The sequence below is a fragment of the Bactrocera dorsalis genome, chromosome 3 (genome assembly GCF_023373825.1).
Source record: "Bactrocera dorsalis isolate Fly_Bdor chromosome 3, ASM2337382v1, whole genome shotgun sequence".
Taxonomy (NCBI): Eukaryota; Metazoa; Arthropoda; class Insecta; order Diptera; family Tephritidae; genus Bactrocera; species Bactrocera dorsalis.
Window position 1 is genome coordinate 10,929,867 of NC_064305.1, and position 21,294 is coordinate 10,951,160.

At 36.2% G+C, this 21,294-nt stretch overlaps 2 protein-coding genes across 9 annotated transcripts in view; one reads left to right on the forward strand and one right to left on the reverse strand.

The window, feature by feature from the left end:
- LOC105226658 (centrosomin) overlaps positions 1–21,294 on the reverse strand; it is a 57,182-nt gene that overhangs the window by 2,504 nt on the left and 33,384 nt on the right. For 5 of the 8 annotated variants that reach the window (XM_049450649.1, XM_049450650.1, XM_049450652.1 and 2 more), the window contains 10 exons: positions 16,172–16,215; positions 13,155–13,378; positions 12,923–13,081; positions 11,333–11,428; positions 10,951–11,154; positions 10,527–10,694; positions 7,178–7,450; positions 4,222–6,286; positions 2,975–3,106; positions 954–2,896 (listed from right to left, as the gene is read on the reverse strand). In XM_049450649.1, the coding sequence (XP_049306606.1) occupies positions 2,415–2,896; positions 2,975–3,106; positions 4,222–6,286; positions 7,178–7,450; positions 10,527–10,694; positions 10,951–11,154; positions 11,333–11,428; positions 12,923–13,081; positions 13,155–13,378; positions 16,172–16,215 (3,847 nt within the window). In that variant the 3' untranslated portion in view covers positions 954–2,414. Of the gene's footprint in view, positions 1–953; positions 2,897–2,974; positions 3,107–4,221; positions 6,287–7,177; positions 7,451–10,526; positions 10,695–10,950; positions 11,155–11,332; positions 11,429–12,922; positions 13,082–13,154; positions 13,379–13,493; positions 13,911–16,171; positions 16,216–21,294 lie in introns of those variants that run through there. The other 3 variants (XM_049450657.1, XM_049450654.1, XM_049450655.1) reach the window with 3 other exon arrangements.
- LOC109579568 (lysozyme 1) lies at positions 18,495–19,962 on the forward strand. The gene has a single exon (XM_049451022.1). The coding sequence runs from the start codon at positions 19,363–19,365 to the stop codon at positions 19,960–19,962; it is 600 nt and encodes a 199-aa protein (XP_049306979.1). The 5' UTR covers positions 18,495–19,362.

The window sequence follows — 21,294 nt, forward strand, 5'->3', positions numbered from 1 at the left end:
TAATAATAATAATAAAATATTAATGATAATAAATAATGAAATAAATATAAATAAAATAAAATAATGAAACACATTTTTGTGAAAGCTTGTCATTTATTTTTTTTTTTATTTTATTTTATTATAGAAAATAAAAATAAAATAAATGATAAGCTTTCAGAAAAATGTAATGGACATTAAAATACTTAAAAATTAAGGAAATTTAAAAAAAAAATACAATTCATAAATAAAAATAATAATTAACAAAAATAAAAATTATAACAATAAAATAGAAAGGCAAAATAAATAAATTATGTGCAAAATGATTTAAAAAATATTTTTGAGATAATAAAATAAGACAAAAAAATTAAAAATAAAAATCAAACAAAATTAAAAAAAATTAAGAAATAAAAATAATAACAAAAAATAATTAATAAACACAATTAAAAAATAATAACAACGAAATATTAACAAACGATAAACTTTCTTTAAAATGCACGAGCAATTTAATTTATTAAATAAAAATACATAATTTAGAAAACTTTGCAGATAAATTTTTTTTTTTTCAAAAACTAAAAGTAAATAATACTTTGTCAGAAGATAAATAATAGAAGAAAAAAAAAAAATAAATAAAATGTAAAATGCATAAAAAATATATTTTTGGGGTAACAAAATGAGACAATTAAATAATTATATAAAAAATATTATAGAATCAATAAAAAATCTAACAAAATTTTAAGAATTTAAAATAAAATAATATTAAAAAAATATTAAAAATAATAAAAAAGTTTAAAAATTAAAAAACTATAAAAATATAATAAACAAAAACTTAAAAAGACAATTTTTTTAAATATAAAAAGTTTAAAAAATAATTAAAGTAAAATAAAAGTTATAATTCAAAAAAATATGATTAAAAATATATAATACATATTTCAAGTATAATAATAATATTAATAATAAAAAAATTAAAAACAAAAAATAAAATTGTTTAATAAAATTTGCTTCAAGCCAAGTTTTTTCCATTAAAACAAATATTTTTTTATTTACTAGTATTTAAGTCTTTTAGCAGGGATTATTAACATACTTAAAATATTAGTTTTATACACTAACAAATTAAAATTATAGCTATATGCATCTGTAAAGTATAAATTACATAGTACCATACATGCTAATTAATAGACTAAATTAATGGCATTATAAATTAGGATATATGCTTTATTAAATTGTTTGTGTTCATCTTTTTGTCTATTAATATTATTATTACTTTTTTGTATTAATATTATTATTCTTATTTAAAAGTTATTTATATTTCAATAAGTGATTTCAAAATATGGCGCGTTATTTTTCCAGTTAACGGTGAAAATGGCACTCGTTAGGATTTCTGGTCAGTTTTGTGAGGACTCGTAGCGTTTTTTCTGATTTTTTTTGGGTGTGTATAAGGAGAAAAGGTTAAAAATTAAATGTTTTCTAAACAAATAAACGTTTTATTGATGGTTATGGATAAAACATTTAAAGAAAAAAAATGTTTTTTTTAGTTATTTTCTGATGTTAGTTATTAAAAAAGAAAAAACTTTAAAATAAATAAAAAAAAAAATGATTTTTGATGGTTCCATATAAAACATTTAAAGAATAAATGAACATTATTTTTTGCTGTTAGTTATTAAAAAAAAATTATTAAGATAAATAAAAATAAAATTTGGATTTTTGTAAACACTACTGGGCTTCATTTACTTAAAAACCAAAATGTTTCAAAAACAGCGTTGATTTTTTTTATTAAATTAAATTATTTTTCTTATAAAATCTCAAGCAACAAACTGATTTCTTCAAATAAACAAAGCAAAACTTAAAACATTTAAGCAAAAATATGAAATATGAGGCCTTCACTATACTAAAATAATATTATAAATATAAACTAATTTTCTTAGGACATTTTGTTAATTAATATATGCTGTATACGTCTATATAAGTGTGTATGTCATGCTAATGGAAATATGAAGTTAATTAATTAAATTACTTAAAGTTAGGCGCGAGTAAAACTTACAAACAAATTTTATAAATACATACATTGTGCATAGGTTGAATAGCAAAAATGAAACAATAACAAAAATAACTTCCTTATATATAAATATGTATGTATGTATGTATGTATGGGTAAAGTGCTTAAATGCTACAAAATTAGCTTAAAAACTAAGCATTTAGTGCTAAATAAACTAATATTTGTCTAAATTAGCATATAGGTATGTCATGTAAATATATTTGTCTGTGTGTAGGTGTATATGGTTAATGCGCAGTGAGTGCAATTGCAATTAATTGACTGTATGTGCAATTAGTTACATTCACTTGGCGTTAAAATTTAGTAATCTCGCTGTTTGTATGTGCGTGAGTGTGTGTGTGTGCGTATGTATTTGGATGTACCATCCAAAAACAATAATAGCACATTAATGCGGTGCATCACTACTTGATTTTGACGTGCTGGCGCCACCATCATTTGTTACATTACGTTGTTGTTGTTGATGATGATGATGTTGTTTTTGCTGTTGTTGATTGTGTTGTGTTTCTTGCTCATGTGCTTCGGTTTCATGATGATGCGGTGCATTAGGTTGCTGCACTTTAGCCATATGTAGGCGCGCATATTTTAGTACATTTTTCGTTTTTAGTATTTGATCTTTAATCTCTTTCTGGAAGGTTTCTTTACGCTGATTTGCAATGTGCAATTTTTTATACGTCTCTTCGAATGCGCGCTTCGTTTGTACGAGTTTGCGTCGCAATTCGGCATTTTCTTGTTCTACCTTAATGCAATCGTGTATGGGGTGGGTGCCTGCGTTGGCGCCAGCGGTGGCGGTAGCACTCGTATTCACGTTCGCCACACTCATCTTATTTTCTGTGTTGCTGTCATCCGTCTCTGTGCGGGTTGGGGATTCTGCATAAGTTGGTATGAAAGTAAATAAAGCGTTTATTATTAGAAAAAAAAAACAAATATTTTAAAAAATTTTCGTACCATTTTTGATATCCATGCTGGACGTACGTCCCGTATCGCTCTCAATACCCAGATCAGAGGATGAACTGTGTTGTGGGCGCTTGCTCACTAGTGCGTTGATGTTACCCTTATCCTGTTTGCTGTATCTGATATCTGTAAATATTACTGTTATTATTAATGTGACAGAAGACAAGAAAAATACTAAAGCTATAATAGTTAATTTGTATAGCAGCCACATGCTATAGTTGTCCGATCCAAACAATTTCTTCGAAGATTATAGCATTGCCTTAGAAAATAAACTATACCAAATTTCGTGACGATATCTTGTCAAATGAAAAAGCTTTCCATACAAGGACTTGCCTTGGATCGGTCAGTTTGTATAGCAGTCACATGCTATAGTTGCCCGATTCAAACAATTTCTTCGGTAATTATAGCGTTGCGTTAGAAAATAATAGATACCGCATTTCGTGAAAATATTTTCTCAAATAAAAGAGTTTTCCATACAAAGATTTGTTTTAAATCTGTCGAATTTGTATGCTAGCTTTATAAAATAGTGGCCCGATCGGTACAAATTGTTCAGAGATTGTAGCGTTGCCCGGGAAAACAATTAATGCTGAATTTCATTAAAATATCTTCTCAAATAAGAAAGTTTTCCATATAAGAACTTGTTTTTGAACGGTCAGTTTGTATGACAGCTATATTATACTGTTGTCCGATCTGAACAATTTCTTCGCAGATTACAGCATTGTCTTAAAAAATAAATTATATCGAATTTCATGAAAATATCTTCTCAAATAAAAAAGTTTTCCATATAAGAACTTGTTTTTGAAAGGTCAGTTTATATGACAGGTATATGCTATAGTGGCCCGATCTGAACAATTTTTTCGGAGATTAAAGCGTTGCCTTGGAAAATGATAAATGTCGAATTTTGTGAAGATATCTCGTCAAATAAAAAAACTTTCTATACCAGCACTTGTTATGGATCAGTCAGTTTATATGAAAGCTATATGTTACAGTGGTCCGATATCGATGGTTCTGACAAATGAGCAGCTTCTTATTGAGAAAAAGACAGCTGCAAAATTTCGGATTGATTTCTCAAAAAATTAGCGACTCAGCATCGTATATATTTTATAAGATTTCCGAGGTTTTCTACTGAAAACTATCTTACTTTCTAAATTACTTTGGAACGTTAGCCACAATATTATTGGAATAACTTTCAACAGGTTTTAAATACAAAACGTTAATAATATATACATATGTATACACACCTTCCTGAGTGACCTTTTCACCACCGCTTGGCATAGGCACAGTCTTTAGCAGCGAGCGTTGCAGATTGGACAATTCCACGCTGGACACACGTCCCGTATCGCTGTGTATACCCAAATCGGGCGACGAATTGCTTTCGCGTTTCGTACTCGACTTCTGCACTTCGTCCGAGGCATAGCCCGATTGAGATGCATCGCTGGCATTAAGACGTTTAGCTGCCAAGGCTAATTGTGCTTGCGCCAATTGTTCGTTCAGCGTTTGTTGTAGCGCTTCCAGCTCTTTGACACGCTGTGCTGTTGTCGTGTGTTGTCTTTCAGCTGAGCTCAGCTGTTGTTGCAAGTCCATTAAACGTTTCTCCACTTGCAACTTCTCATTGTATAGTTTTGTGCGTTCGGTAATAAATTTGGATGCTTGCAGCACGCTTTCGTCCAATTGCTTTTTGAGGCTGCGCACTTCCATTTCGCTGGTGATCAGCGATTCTTTGAGTTCTTGCTCGTTTTCCGTCAGGTAGTCGATGTTGCGTTGCGCCTCAATGTATTGTGTTTGCAGTTCGGTTAGTTGCGCTTTGCACTCTTCGTAAGTGGTGCGCGCAATCCATTCACGCGTCAATGTGTCTTTGTGTATACGCTCCTGCTCCTTCAGGCGTTGTTGCATGAGCTCCTCCAATTCATGCTTGAGCGTATCCAAGCGTTGGCGTTCCTTTTCGCTGGCCAACTTCAATTGTATTTCATACTTCTGCTTGATGTCTTCAATGTCGGCCTTCAGCGCGCCCACTTGCACTTCGGCGAGTCGCGCCTCCACCGCTATACGATCACGCTCCCCTTGCAGTTGTTCGACGGCACGCGTTTTTTCATCAATCTGCCGCTGTATAACCGAGCTGTTGATGGCTGCGTTGCTAGCATTGGATGGCTCACTGCCGATCGCGATCAGATCGGTGATTAATTCTTCATTGCGTTGACGCAACTGTTCGACTTCTTGCGTCAGCGTTATGGCACGTAGAGATTCTTTCTTCAGATTGTTGTCAGCCTCGACCAATTGAAACTGCACCATTAAGATGCGCTCATCACGCTGTGCTATCAACTTCTCCAGCTGCGTAATACGCTCCTGATTGCGCAGTTTTGTTGTGCGGCTCTGTTGCAACGCATCACTTTCGCTCTCGCTGTCCGTGTCGGCCGTTGCTGGCGCTTGCTTGCTGATCGTGTCCTTCACTGAGACATTTGTCGCTGTAGCGCCGTGCTCCTCCAGTCCAATGCGCGCCATCGACACTTGACGATCTGGTTCGGACCACGCCTCCGATTCGCTCAGATTATCTAACAAAAATGGTGGCAATGAGCGTCGGTCTTTGGCATCCTTCGCATAGTCCGCAGTGCCGCCACAACTGCGGCGACTATCCAATATCTTACGCAATGCCTTATTCTCCGAGCGCAATACATCGAAGGAGTGACGCGCACGCAAGTGTTCGTGCGAATTTAGTGTCTTATTGGTGAGTCCAACAACGTCATGCTCATCGTCGTCCAATAGCAGGCGCGATAAATTGCTTAAACCTTCAAAGCTTTGATCGCCGGTGGTCAGTGTCTCACGTATGCTTGTCGACAAATCGAGACTGCAGTCGACAGCCGTGCGCATGGCACGTCGGCGATCCGTTGACAGGAAGCTCAACACCTCCTTGTGCTTCATAAGCGAATTGAGGAAACCGGCCAACTCGTACAGACGATCCGATAGCGCACCGAAGACTTTGGCATATGCGACTCGACAGGTTTCTGCATTGTCGGCTTCGGCACGTGCTGTGCGCGCTTCCAAGCGCAATTCTTCGATCAGCGCTTCATTACTACGTCCGCTGATCAAACGCTGATTCAACACATCCACTTTACGTTGTAGCAGCTTGTTGTGCTCCAGCGCTTTGGCGTAATCACTTTCGGTGAATGATTGCTGCAATTGGAGGGACTCAAGATTTTTGCGTGCGGCTGTTGGTGAGAGTGGCGATGTCGTCGTCGTATTAGCATTGACCAACTTTGTGAGACGTTCGATTTCGCGATTCTTTTGCCAAAGTTCATTGTTGACGAGATTCTGTGTAGGCGAGAGAACATGAGAAGAAAATAAAATTAGAATTACGTGTTCGCTTATTTTGATCACCCCAATCAGTTGCTCCTTCACATTTGCCAAGTGTGAAGTGAAAACACATTCGGATGCCTCCCCAGATAATTGGTGGATGAACCGGCGACAACCTGCCCTTAAGCAGTATTTTCATCGCTTTTTCCATCCATATGTCTACCCCCACACCTAAATCGCAAGTATTTACTATCTCTAAGATTTGTCATCCCGCCCGTTCTAACTCCGACCGCGAGCGACCTTCGACTAGAAGAAGAAGGTCATCCATTACAGAGTGGATCAGGCTGTCCAAGCAGAGAGTCCATAATAAGGTTCCAAATATGTGGACCACAGATGGAACCCTGCGGGCAGCCACGAACCACTTCAATCTCCACACTCCCATTCATGTCGACTAAAAAGGCCCTACTGTTTGAAAAGTAACTCCGCCAAAGTGTAATTTCCGGACAGCCAAGTACCTCCAGCCGTTGCACCACTCCTTCCCAGCTTTTGTAGTTAAACGTCCTCTTGAAGTCAATAAATATAATACGCTAGCTAAGAGGATGCTGCCATGTCCGTATGTCCTTCGCATATTTATTGACTTTAAGGGCGCGTTTAACCACTTTCGCTGGGGTCGAGTGGTGCAACGGCTGAAGGTGCTTAGCTATCTGGAAATTACTCTTTGGCGGAGTTACTGTTCGGATTCTGCCATGTCTGTTTATCCTTAACATATATATTTCTATATTTTATAGCGTCTCCGATGTTTTCTACGGCTCAGTGTATAACTATAATCGATTTCATTGGGTCTTTTGCTCGGTTACTTAATCTTATTATCTATAATTTCTCAAAAATCAATAAAATGTTGCTCCTTACCTGCAAGGCTGCAGTCTTCTTCTTGACTTCGGCTTCCAGATTCTTGATCGTATTCTCATGATCGCATTTCTGCAAGTGATTTTGTAAAGCCTCCGAGTCGCTCAAGGCACGATTGACGCCATCTTGTTGCTGCTGCTTCTCGCGTTGCAAGAGCTGTTGCAGCGTACGACAAGCGGTGTCATAGCTTTTGCGCAGCTTCACCAACTCCTGTTGCGCATCGTCCAACTCGCACAATTTATCAGCCAACGCGATCTTCTTCTCCTTCAAGTCGCGCTGCGCATGCGCATGTAAAATAAATTTTGGAATTAGTAAATTTCATATCAAAAATTTATACAAATGAAAGTAGGTAATGATGCTTGCGAGCTTTTGCATTGCATTTGAGTTGAGCTTTGATTAAAAGTGTAGCAAAAATAAATGCAATTTATTTAGATTCTCAAAATTTTTTACAAACATGCAATTTTTTTTTACAAAAATATATGTACATACATGTGTACTAAACTCAAATATGAAAAAATCCGTCGTAAAATACACATATAAATATATATATATACATATACATACATACAAGAGCTAATGTTATATAATAGAAAAAGAAATTTGTGGTAATTTATAAGAATATGCAACAAAATTGTATTGTCATACAAGAAATCAGTGTAATGTTGAACCAGTTGTTGCGCATGCGCACTGAAAACAGCATATTTAACGCTCATTCACTGCGCCGTTGCATACAATGTTTTGTGCATAGAATTTTGAACGGCATTTAAGCTTCGGCGCCCCTGAACTTAGCAATTGCCGCACGACTCCAGTCAGACGTCGGACCAATATTGAGATAGAGCGTTTGCAGTGTTATATAGTAATGCGTGAGTTGCGCTAAAAATTTCCAAATTTTGAATATACAAAACGTACGCCATCCACATTGGACAATGGGCTGTGTCGCTTATGCTGCAATTTTTTTTTATAAAAATGACGTTGAAAGTCACTAAAACTCAACATCCCTCACCTGCATACATTCCCTATCTGCGACTGGCGCCGGTTCGACGTCACCACAATAAAGGCTTGCTGCCGAAAAGTTTGCCTGCAACGAAGTGCAACTACCCGAATGCGATGCGCAAGCAACACCAACGCCGCCGGCATCACAGCCGCCAAACATGCTCGCATCGCTGATTGTATAGCGTATGGGAAATGCTGGCTCATGACCGCCATCATCCTCCAGCTCCTCACAGCTGAAGCCAACACCGCCATAGCCGCCACCATCACCGCTATTCAAGCCTAAACCGCGGTGGCGCGCACAACCATCATTTAGATAACAACACTTGACAATGGACTTGCTCTCTGGCAAATCGTGTTCACACTTCTCCACCACTTTGCTGCTGCTGCTGTACTTGGCATTGTTGCTATAGTTGACCAGCAATTTGTGCTTTAGCAAATATTCACCATGAAAATCGCCACGTCCCTTCAGCATGTCGCGATAATTCATATCGTATTGTTTATTACAATCGACGGGCTTCTCGTCGTACTCATGCGCATATTGTTGGTAGAACTCCTCCTTTTCGATGGTGAAGCATTCGTTCTTGTTGCGCTGCAGTTTGCCGATGATGGCGCGGAAAAAGCGATTCTCGCGCTTGGCTAAATTGCGTTCGAAATTCATTTTGGTCACCATTTTCTCGTAGTCTTGTATGCGTTCGAGCAGGCGTGCGGTATTCGCGGTCTTGAGAGAAATTGTCGACTGTTGGGGTAGGTTAGTTGATGGGAGAGAAAGTAGCAGCAGTGCGTAGGTGGAAATAATTTTTAGGTGGATAATAGAAAATTAAGTCTCGATACAGCGACAATTACTTATACTTTGTACAACTGCTGATAAATACGGTAATTTTCGAAAACTCAAGCCTATGACTACTCTCACAAAGTAATATGTCGAGTTTTTCAACGAGTATTTAATATAACGAGTAATAAAACGTTTCGAAATCAACTATTGAGCGTAAGCGAGTAGGTATCAGTTTTTAAGTCTAATTCTTATTGTAAAATTTTGAAATTATTTAAAATTGAAATTCGAATTTCGATTCGGATAAACTTTTCGAAGTAATTTTCAAAATTTCAATGAATTGGTTTTCAAACAAATAATTCGAAATCGAAATGTATTGATAATCGAACAAAAATTTCGAATTTTTCGAAATCGAAATTATTCGAAATAGTTTCTTCGAAATTTCAAGGAATTTGTTTTCAAACAAATAATTCGAAATCGAAATTTAGCGATATTCGAAGACATTTTTCGAATTTGAAGTGAATTGATATTGGCAGATTCTTTACGAATTCGAAATGAATTGATATCCGAACAAATTTTTCGTAATCGAAATTATTAGTAGTTTTCCGAAGTTTATTGATATTCGAAAAAAATTTGAAATGAATTGGTATTCGAATATCTTTCGAAATATAAATGTATTGACATTCGAATATACATTTGTATTTTTCGAATTTGAACTAGAAGTGGTAGAATCCCTTCGTAATCGAAATGAACTGATAACCGGACACATTTTTCGAAATCGAAATTATTCGAAGTAGTCTTCCGAGATTTCAATGAATTTATTTTAAACAAATTCTACTAAATCGATATGTATTGATATTCGAACAACATTTTCGAATTTGTTATAAGTTGGTATTCGAAGAAATCTTACGAAACCGATGTGAGCTGAGAAAATTTTGGAAATCGAAAAGAATTGCAATTCTAAAATACATACATATCTACATATCTTTCGAAATTTAAACGATTTTTTTTTTTTGAACTCGAAATTGATTGGTATTAGAACAAATCTTTCGAAATCGAATGTATTATATTTTTAATCGAGATGAAATTGGCACTCTAACAGATCCTTCAAAATCGAAATGAATTTGTCTTGGAACTAGTTTTTCGAAATTGAAATGAATTTGTATTGGAACTAGTTTTTCAAAATTGTAATGAACTGTTTTGAACAAATCATTCGAAATTGGAATTAACTTTTTCGAAATCGAAATGAAATGATATTCGAACCATAGGTTTCGAATTCGAAAGAAATGGATATTCGAAGAAAATTTTCGATTTCGAAATGCTTTGCCTACCACACTACGTACATTCTAACTAAAAACTTTATACAATAAATGTGAATTTAAGAGAACTTTCTTTTACTACTAAAAAATCCTTATTCATGTATTATATTTTAAGGATCTGAAAACTAAGTATAGAATATTTAATAGTCTTAATATCTAATAGTTAACTAATTTCTACAACCAATAAAAAAGAGGAAGAATCAATTGCTAACTCTTTAACTACATATCTAACTAATAATTCAACTCACAACTCTTTTTTTGAGAAACTTACTTGCATTTGGCTCAATGCATCCTGCTGTTCGCGCATGCGCTTTTCGCATACTTTCATATTTGAAAACTCTTTATGGAAATTATCTTGTGTGGACTTCAAAGCTTCAATTAAGTTGCTATTATCTTCCTTCAGATCGGCATTACACAGACGTAGACTTTTCAAATTAAGCTTTAAGTGAAAGTTTCAAGCAATGAGAGGTTGATTTTTATTAAAAAGCATACAAGTATAAAGGTAAAAACTTTACAACTCTGGCTAAAATGTCAGGGAATTAAGACACTTCTTATAGCAAAACATAATTCATTAGTTTAATGTGAGCAACAAAGTTTTTGAAAAACTTTAGCAACACCTCAACTCAAATGCAACGCAAAATCTTTATGCTGACTGCCACAAAATTGTTTTATGTGTGTATGCGCAGCACACTTACCTCAATATTGGCCATATCCTTTTCCTTGTTCTCCATCATCTCCAAGAGTTCAGCATTTTGGAAAGCCAATTCCTTCACTTTCTCCTCATATTCCTTGATTGTCTCATCACGCTTCGCAAGCAGCTCTTCGAACTTGTTATTCTGTGTTTGCATTGCCATTATTTTGCTCTCCGACTGTGTGACCATGCCCTCAAGTTCACGTATCTATGGTGTAAATGCAGGTCGAAACGGTCAAACAAACATGTTGCAGAGGCGTTTGTGGAAAAGTAAAAGATAAAAAGAGTTTTTTGTGAGTTTAGTGAATTCATTTATTATTATTATTTTTTAGGTTATTTTATTATTAAATAATGCGTAGCAATAAATTAAGTAAAATTATACAAACTTTTTGTAAAGTATTGACATTTTCCGAAATCTCTGAATGTCCAAGCAAATCGTTCATAAAACCGCTTTGTTGAGTCTTATCCAAGTCGCGTTCCATCTAGGATGAGAAATGAAAGCGAATGGGTTAGTTAAGAGTAGAGTTTTAAAACGGCTTGAATTAAGTAGTATTTTTAGCTTTTAAATTTTTCTAATCTATCTCTCGCTCTGTCTTATATACATAATGCCTTAATTATCAGCGGTTTTTGGTTTAGCGAAATAAAATTATTTAAGGAATGTTTTGTACAAGCATACCTCAGATGTTTAGCTTTTTTATTCATATTAAATTAAGCAATAAACTATATTTTTTAAATGCTTATACAAATTTATTTTGTGGAAGATTAAAAAAAAATATAAATTTTATTTTCATAATTCATTTAAAAAAATTTCAATTTATTTTTGGAAGACTAAAACAAATATACTTTTATCGAAAATTAAAAAATATATTTTTTTATTTTATTTTACATATAAATTTTTTTAGGAAAAATAAAAATATATATATTTTATTTTCAGAATTCATTAAAAAACATTTAATTTATTTTAGGAAGTTTAAAACTAATATATTTTTACGGAAAATTAAAAAGTATATATTTATATTAATTTATTTATAATTAGTTATATTAGAAAATATATTTTTTTTAATTTTATTTTACATTTTTCATTTAGATTTTTTTTTACTTTTTTTAATTTGGAATTTATTTTAGAAAGACAAAAAAAAATAATTTTAATGTAAAATTTAAAAACGAATTATTTATTTAAATTTTTTTGTGTTTGGAAAAATAAAAGATTTTAAGTAGATTTCTTTAGTTTAATTTTTCTATCACTTTTACATGTATTTTTTTTTGGAGAGAAATATTTCAAAAATTGGATTTGCGATTATATTTGTTTTTCTTATTGTAGAGTTTTATCTATTTTTTTTAATTTAATTTTTTCGAAAATAGAATTTGCAATAATTTTTTTCTTATTGTAAACTTGTATACATTTTTTTAGAATTTTTAATTTTTTTGTTCAGATTATTATTTTTAAATGCTTTTAGTAAAAATCCTTTAAATAACTTTTATTATTATTTTTTGCCGTCTAAAAATTGGTTAACAAGTCGGGAAAAAATTCTCGAAACAATAATTTATATGACAATAATATTTATGACTGATTTTTCTATTTTTTAACTTGAAAATTAATGTAAAATGTAAAAAAAATAATAATTAAATTTTTTGTGAATATTTTCTCATACAAAATAATTTAAATAATTTTACTGCAACTAAAACTTTTTTAGAAACATAAATCTCACTGAATTTGCACTGTTTAACTTGATATTAATAATTAATCAAAGAAGAATATTTTCTCATCATAATTAATTTAAAAATATTATTTAAAAAAATATTTTTAAAGTATTATTATTCAAAAAAAAATCATTATTTTAAAGAAATTATTTCTCTTAAAAAATATTATTATTTTTTAATATTTTTATTTCCAAAATATTATTATTTTCTTTAACTTAAATTCCACGCTTTTCTTCACCAAAATCCCTTTCCAATTCATTGTTTTTTTTACTCACCTCCAAAAACTGTATCTTCTGCTTGAGTTCTTCAATAAAAGCCTGCCCCTTTGACTCAGTTTCTTTCTGTATATCCTCCATGTGATTCATAGCTTGCGCAGCTTCCTTTAATAACTCCTGTTTCTGCTCCAGTTCCTTACGTAAAATTTCAATTTCAACCTGCAAAAAAGTACACATTTAATGATAACCAATAAAGTCTAAATTATATTTAATATTATTAAATTGTTCCTACCTTTGTTTCGATCAGCTGCTTCATAAGCGAATCATGACCCTCGGCATTCGCTTGATGATAACCTGGCACACTCTCCTCGAGGAAATATAAACGCAGCTTCAAATTGAAATTTTCTTTGCGCAGCGATGCCATTTGCTCTTCGAATTCGCGCACGGAGCGACCCTGCACCGGCGGCGAGGTCGTGCCGTGGCCCTGTAGGCTGACACAGGGAAATCCAACACCATCTGCGGAGAGGAAAAAATGTAAAAAGAAAAACATTATTTATATGATTTAAATTAGAAAAATTAAAAAAAAAATGATAAATCAAATTTTCAAAGCGCAACGCTGACGCTTTTTTACCATCCGCACTCGAATCCGTCTCGCTGAGCGGCGTGTGTGGACTGCGCTTGAAGACGAATAATTTCTCTTTCGACTCCTGCGTATTATTCATGCTGCACACACTGCGACGCATGGCGACGTTTCGTTTTCTTTTTTGTTCTTCTGGAAATACTAAACTTTTCTTCTTTTTTTTCCTTATTTAATTATAATTCGCTATTTGTTTTTGCTATTATTGTCGGTATTTGCACTTAATGCATGCGTTGTGTGTATGTGTTGGTAGTGGTTCCAAAACTGAGTGTTTTATTACAGTTATTTGAAATTTTTGTTAAATTAGTTGTTCAATTTAGTTTTGAAAGTACGATTATGAAAAATTCTCTTTTTTTATTTTTCTTTTTTACACAATTCAAAACTATTTTTCAACTTTAAGTCAGAAATTTTTATGACTTTTTCAATTACCTACTATGAAAAGTTATTGAACTAAGTAGTAGAACAAATAACGAAAAATATTTAAGGCGAAAATATACAGAAATGGTATTTTGTGGGTTGCAAACTTGATTATCAAGTAAGCAACTGTGGGTTTGAAACCCAACTCTCTTATAAATTGTGGTTCGGGACATGGATAGATTTTTTAAGTGGTCGTCTAACTTCGCGGTTTGAAAAAGTCTGGATTTTTTATTATATATTTCTAATGTCGACTCAACCAAAGGCAGGTTTTTTGTGTTTATTCATATAGTTAGGGGGTGAAGTATTCCTACAGTCTGCAAGCAGGCAATAACTAGACTCTCGGTAGGTAACTAGATTAATATTATCTGGGTTTTCAGTCATATAGGTGGAAAATGCCTGCCGCATTATCAGTGCTCTCGTCATAGCAGCGGTATGTGTCACTTGCAGATCACACTTCTTCCAAGAGCATCAATCACATCCACCCTTTTAACGCTGTTGGCATTTCGGACATCTAAAATCGCCAGCAGCACTATCCTTTTGGATTTATGCAATCTAAGCTTTGCGGCTTCTACACTTTCAATTACGCATTTTATAGCTCCTAGAGTTGATCTGCCGGATCTACAGCCTTGTTGTCTAGGGGAGAGCCCTCCAGCTTCGTTGATAGCCGCTTCGATTCTGGGTTTAAGTAGCCTTTCATAGAGCGTTCTCGCTGTTTCAAGAATGCAAAGTGGTCGGTATGCTAATGGCAAGTAGGGATCTCCTTTTCCCTTACTGATTAGTACCAGTCGTTGCTTCTTTCTGGGTTCAGGGAATATTCCGGCTTCGAGGCTGGCGTTTTACGTATTCATTAGTACTGCCGGTCGCTTTGCAGCGATTATTTACAAGATTTCTTCTGGGATCCCGTCCGGGTCTGGAGATTTGTTGGCCTTCAGCTTGGCAGTGGCTAGTTACAGCTCTTCGAGGATAAACTGAGAAATTTGCGGAAATTTCAGAATCTATTTTGAATAACTAGCCTTTTTTTCGTGGTGGCGAAGAGTGTGTTTACGATGGATTATATAGGAATAGAAGGAAATGAAAAGACAGACGAGATGACTCGCTCGGTGGCAGCTGGAAACAGCTAGACCACTTAGCTCTTTCAAGAGTTGTTTGAAGCAATGGACACTAGAGGAACATTTCAAGTCTTGGAATGCTGACAACACGGGGCATACTACAAAGTTACCTTGGGGTAGTATTGATGATAGACAGACCAAAAAGCTTCTACTTCTAGGAACAAAGGAACCTAGTAATATTGTAGCGGGTACCCTCTTTGAAGATCCCACCTTTAGAAGACTGGAAAAGTGGATTTGGCGGAAAAAAGAGAACGCACGGAGGATGATGAGACGCAGGAACATTATCTATACGAATGCCTAGCCTTCAGCCGAATGAGACGGCATATATTCCACGACTGCCAATGCTACAACTTAAGAGGCATAAGAGGATGAAGCAGCTGGGGTAGAAAAATCAAGGTTTTTTTTATTAACTCGACTTAGTTGCTGGATTATGCTTAATTTGGTTAGCATCCGCAAGCACAATAGACCTAATGATGGTCTAATTGCGGACGCCTGCGGTCTGACGCTAACGCGTCTTACTTTTCAAATAACTAATCCTGCAGTGCGGCGCTAACGCCCCTAACTTTTCTACCAACCATTCCTGCAGTAATAAGTCGGACCTTCCTAAATGTTTTAAAGTAATCCTTGAGTCGTTTGGAATCTTCTCTTAGTCATTAGACTAATCCTTCTTACCCATCTTGAATTGATAAAGTCACGTGATAACCCTTAATTCAGGTGGGCTCGACTCTCACTATTTATAGAGGTTTGCCTCCGTCTGATTAGTATTGTTGTGGTAAGGCTATAAAGCTTGTCGGATGCTTTTATTTAAATTGTTTGAAAAATCGCCGCATTCTTTATGGTTATTCCGCTTTTTTCGAGACTAAAATTAAAGTTCATTGGTTTTCAAACTAAGGACACTATCTGCGAACGAAATAAATATATTTGTGAAGATTTCAGAGTACTTCTTCGGTATCTGAAAGTTCGCCCAGCTTCGAGAATTTTTTGTTTTACCAATCGGTATTCAGTTTAGAAAACCTAAACTAACCTAACTTCTATAATGTATCATCGAATGTTTGCCTATTTATTATACATAGCTTTAGACGGACTTCCTGGGCATATAGAATACTACTTTATATTTGCCATAACATATTGTTACATAATACTCACATGAATGCTCCATTGTAACATCCTTCAGTGTGCTCGGACTCGTGCTGCAAAGAAAAAAGAGAGAAAAATATTAATTTCAAAACATTGTACTAAGCTAAACACTCCAGTAAACACACACATATGGAAGATATATGTTAAAGCAAAACAGATACATTTAAAAAATAAAAATCCATGTAGAATTGGCAAACATATTTCCAGTTCACGATTGCGCCCACTTGAAGCGATCAAATTAAAGAAATAAACCATGAAAAAGCGAGCAATTGCAAAGGCTAGCAAATTTTAAGATGCAAACGAGGGAGCAAAACAAACAAATAATATTGTATAACACAGACAAGCTTGTTTGTGTGTCAGGCCATCACTGTAGTGATATATGTGCGCTCGGATCCGCGATGGTACTTATGTCCCGAGGCACATTAGAGTTCACTCCAACGATCGACGCGCACACATACAATGTGTTTGCTTTGTGTTTAATCTCGTTGCTTTGTTTTTAACTGTAATTATTATTTTTTACTTTCCAATAAATGAGGCATGACGCGGTGGCATATGCTTGCAGTTGGGCGCACCACAAGGCTGCCGCGAGATCACCCGTCGATCGCCACTGCGTGAATTATGAACACTTTAAGCCGAACGACAGAGCATATGTAACGTTAGATGCGAGCGTAGCCAACGCGCTGAGGCACCACAGTAGGTGGGCGGCGTGTACTTGAGTGCAAGTGTTGCACATGTGGCCCCGGGGTTTATGGGAGTATGTGTTGGGCCAGCGTGTATTAATGCACTTCAATGGCACCGCAATGTATTGCTGGGTTCATGCGTAGCCAAAGAGCAAAAACAAAAAGGAAAATGAGCAGCATACTAAAGTACATTTTAATTATTGCATTACGGAAGTCTAAATATGTGCGTCTGGAGTTGATCTGTAGTTTTGGAAAACTTATAGCAAAGTAGAACGACGGCGATTCTTTTCCGCGAAAGAGAAGAATTAGTGGACTATAAAATAAATTAGTAATTGAATAGTTCCTACCGTGAAGGAAATGAATGAAAGGGTTCCTTGGAGGAGAAATTGTAGATTACACCATAATATAATAAATAATTGGCAAATTAATAGTTCTTACTGTGAAGGAATTAAATAAACTGTTTTTTATTGAGATTTTCAGCAAAAGAAACAATCGGTTTGGAAATGCTATTTTGCCAAAAAGAGAAAAAAGTTATGTAGTAGTGAGGCTCAAGGGCTAGTTATATGTATATTCGGATCCGTTCGGAATGCGCAGGGCCAGTCAGATTTTGTAACGACAAGAAGCCTTCTTCAAACAAGTAGGATGAATTCTGTTGAATCCTTTATCGGATATAAATCCGTGTTTCTTCCGATTATTCGATGGAGGACTACGAGGCTTGGTTACTTTCCATTCTCTACAAAGTAGTAAGTTTGCCAAAAGAGAGAAAACAATTTATGCTGTGTATGGCTCAACGTCCAGACATTAAATCGGTTCCGTTCGAAATGCGTAGGACCGAAGAGATTTTGTTGAGCTTTTAGAGACAGGACATATTCTCTAAAGAATTTGGAGGAATTCTGCCGATTTGATAGTTTCTTTCCGGATATAAAACCCAACTTCTTCCCTGGTTGTTGTTGTTGTTGTTGTAGCACCAGAATTCTGCTGAGTGGACAGTCCTTGAACGGATTAAAAAAAATCCGGGTCCGTTCCTTTTACGCAGACCTGACTGTCGTGGGAACGGTTCTTCGATGGTTACATAGATCCGTTATGGCACCTCAGACTTAATTATTTCCCCTTCTCCGCAAACTTTCATCCCATAGTTCGACTCTTCTTTTAGATATTCTATGTTAGACTGTTTATTAGGTTAAAAAAGCATACTCTTTAAAGAAATGAGGGTCTGAAGGAAAACGTACCACATCCCAATTATGATTACCATGTACAGCTGATCAGCCAGCCTTTAAAACTATATATTATCTAATGGACTTGGTTTCATTTGACAGCTGAAAAGGGGTCCTATCCGACGGAAACGTATTCAAAGGTCCATGCAGTGCAAAAACTGTTTGGGAAAGGACTAGTGAAGTTTGCGATAGCAAGTAGTGCAAGTTCTGTGCTCACTTTTACGCGATAAGTAGTGAATAATCTCCGATGATAAGCTGAAACCCTACTTCTAGTGGACTTGACACAAACCACGCTTGGAACACCATTCTTTGGATCAATTCTGTCGAAATTACACATTTTTGTATCTACTACTGGTTGATCTCAAAGATAAGGCTTAAATTAAGTAGATTCCAACGTGTACAACAACAAATGCCGTATCAAGTTTCTTCTTCTTCGTTATTTGCGTAGACTACGCTTACGCGGTTATAGCCAAATTTACAACAGCGCGCCAGTCGTTCTTCCTTTTCGCTGTTTGGCGCCAATTGGAGATTCCAAGTGAAGTCAGCTCTTTTCCCACCTGGTCTTCTCAACGGAGTGGAGGTTTGCTTCCACCGGCGGATACTGCGTCGAATACTCTCAGAGCTGGTTATCGGTTAGACGAGTACTATAGGTGAGAAATTTTACTGAAGGTCACTAAAACTTCCGCCTTTCCCTAATTATGAGTCAGAATTTACATTTCTAAAATAAAAATAAAAATAATCCCTCCATTCACTTTTTGGCGCGTAGTCAGCTGTTCGTGCTGTGAACACCACTGTAGCAGTAAACAAAGATGCGCGTAACGGCGATAACGATAAATAATTCACACGCCACTTTTATTCTTTAATATTCATTATTAAACACATCAATGATCAAAACAAACTGCAATAAATGAAGATGTGTGATATCGCAGCTGACTGTGGGGGCAAAGAAGCGGAGACGACTAGCGGCAACAAAGCCGTTGGCGAGGACGTCCAGAATGTAATAGTGCAACCCATAAAAAAACAACAACAAAATGGCAGTCACACTATGTAATTACCATAATGAATTTTCGCAAAACATAAAACCGGTTTTGACCATAGTTTTGTTGTTGCGTTGTTGGTTCTTAAATTAACTTTTGCTACTGACTTCCCCCAAACGCATACGACAGCGATGCGCCGCAGCGCAGTATGACATTTACCAGCGACGAGACAGCTATCGCCAATAAACTACATCCGCGTTCGTATAAATTTCCAACACGCACGCTTCAAAACTATTTCCCCAATTCGTTTTCATTAATCAAAAAACGTCATGCAAATGAAGTGCCAAAACGTAACGCGACGCCGCCGTCGGCATGAAGAAGTGTCAACAGCAACAGCCGTCCAACGATCACTGCCAACATTTATAGCCACTGCCGCCGCCACCACAACCACCGCCTGTTGCTGCATTTGGCTGTTGCTTGTGCACGCACCCGCCCCCACCCAGACGCGTCGTCTGCAACGCTGCGAACTCGCCGGCCAATTGTACATATTGGATGTGCCGAAATCGGAGCTGTCGCTGTGGCTGTGCATTGCCCATTACGAGAGTCGCTATAACACGCATGTCGTGGGCAATCGCAATGCGGACGGCTCCAGCGACTATGGTCTGTTTCAGATCAGCAGTCGCTATTGGTGTCAACCGGACAATGGCACCAAATATTACGCGTTCAATGAGTGCAATGTCAAATGTAGCGCTTTGCTGCTCGATGACATAACCGAGGCGGTGGACTGCGCCAGGACTATACAGCGGCGTCAGGGTTGGAGCGCTTGGAGCGTATACTCGGTGTACTGTAATCGTACGCTCAACGAAGTGGATGACTGTTTTGAAAGCGTTTCCGAAGAAGTGCATGTGGACAGCAAGATTGAGAAATGAAGAAGTTTTGTGAAGTTACAGTGTGTGATTTTACCCAATGTGTTCTAAATATGTACATGTAAAATAACTAAGTTTTACAATAAAAATTACATCTCAAGTTGTATTTTACATGGTCAATTCGAAATTCGGAGGTTAGTCGGAGTTTTAACAATCTTTGGTCGACTAAAAATCCAGGTCCTCGACGTTATCCAACGGTGAGCCCAGGAAAAATGATGTTTTGATGAGCTCAGACCTAGGGAGAGGGGTGTCAGATGTCAATTCCCACAACAGCTGGTTCTACGCACCGGAATTGACCCGGATTTTATCCGCCCAAAGGCTGTTATTTCGGTAAGTCTTAGGTTGTCAGATGTGTAGGGTTAGCTGGGCATGCAAAGAGGTGGTTAAAGTCATACGGGGACTCGTTGCATGCTGGAAATATATTTGGTATACCGAGGTGGATTCTGGATAAGTAGGAGCTTAACCTGCTATTCGAGCTCGTCGTCTGCAATGGGTGGTGGTCTGACTCCAAGTACGCCATTCACTGAGATGGAGTCGGTGAAGGTGTTTATGATTCCGCTGTGGATGGCGGTCAGTGTATGTCTGAAGTTAGTTGTCCTATGTCGTCGACGTAGTTGAAGAAACAACTCTTGAGGCTCCATAGATTAGCACGACAACCGATTCTAATTTACCGAAATTGATCCGGATTTTATCCGGCCAAGGACTGTTCGGAGATCTAACCCCGTTTGGATCGGTAGGTTTTAGATTAAGATTGAAGATTTGTATGTTCTTTTGGAACTGTGTGTTCTTTACGATTCGGCTCAGACTGACGTATGGAACAACTTGGCACATTTTGCACCGAGATCTTAAATTGAAAGCGCATAAAGTTTGTGCAAGAATTGAAGCTATGGGCTCTTAAAAAGTTTCAAGAGGATCCGACGTTTTCGATACAAATTTTGTTGGGAGATGAGGTCCATTTCTGGCTAAATGGGTATGTAAACAAGCATATTTGGGACGAAGAACAAGTTGAAGAGATTCCAGATCTGCCAATGCATCCAAGAAAAACAACGGTTTGGTGTGAATTATGTGCCGGTGGAATCATCGGTTCAAAAATAACGACGGTGAGAACGTAACCGTCAATGGCGACCGTTATCGCGTCGTGATAACCGACTATTTGATGCCTGCAGTTGAAGCTCGTGATCTCTAAGACGTTTGGTTTCAACAAGATGGCACCACTTCCCACACATCTCATCAATCAATGGATTTATTAAGCGAACTCTTCGATGAGCAAATAATTTCACGTTTTAGGCTGGTCGATTGGTGATCTAGATCATGTGCTATCACACCGTTAGACTT

Excerpts from the sequence above, each read along its gene's own strand:
- LOC109579568 (XM_049451022.1), top strand. The coding sequence starts at position 19,363 with ATGCAAATGAAGTGCCAAAACGTAACGCGACGCCGCCGTCGGCATGAA.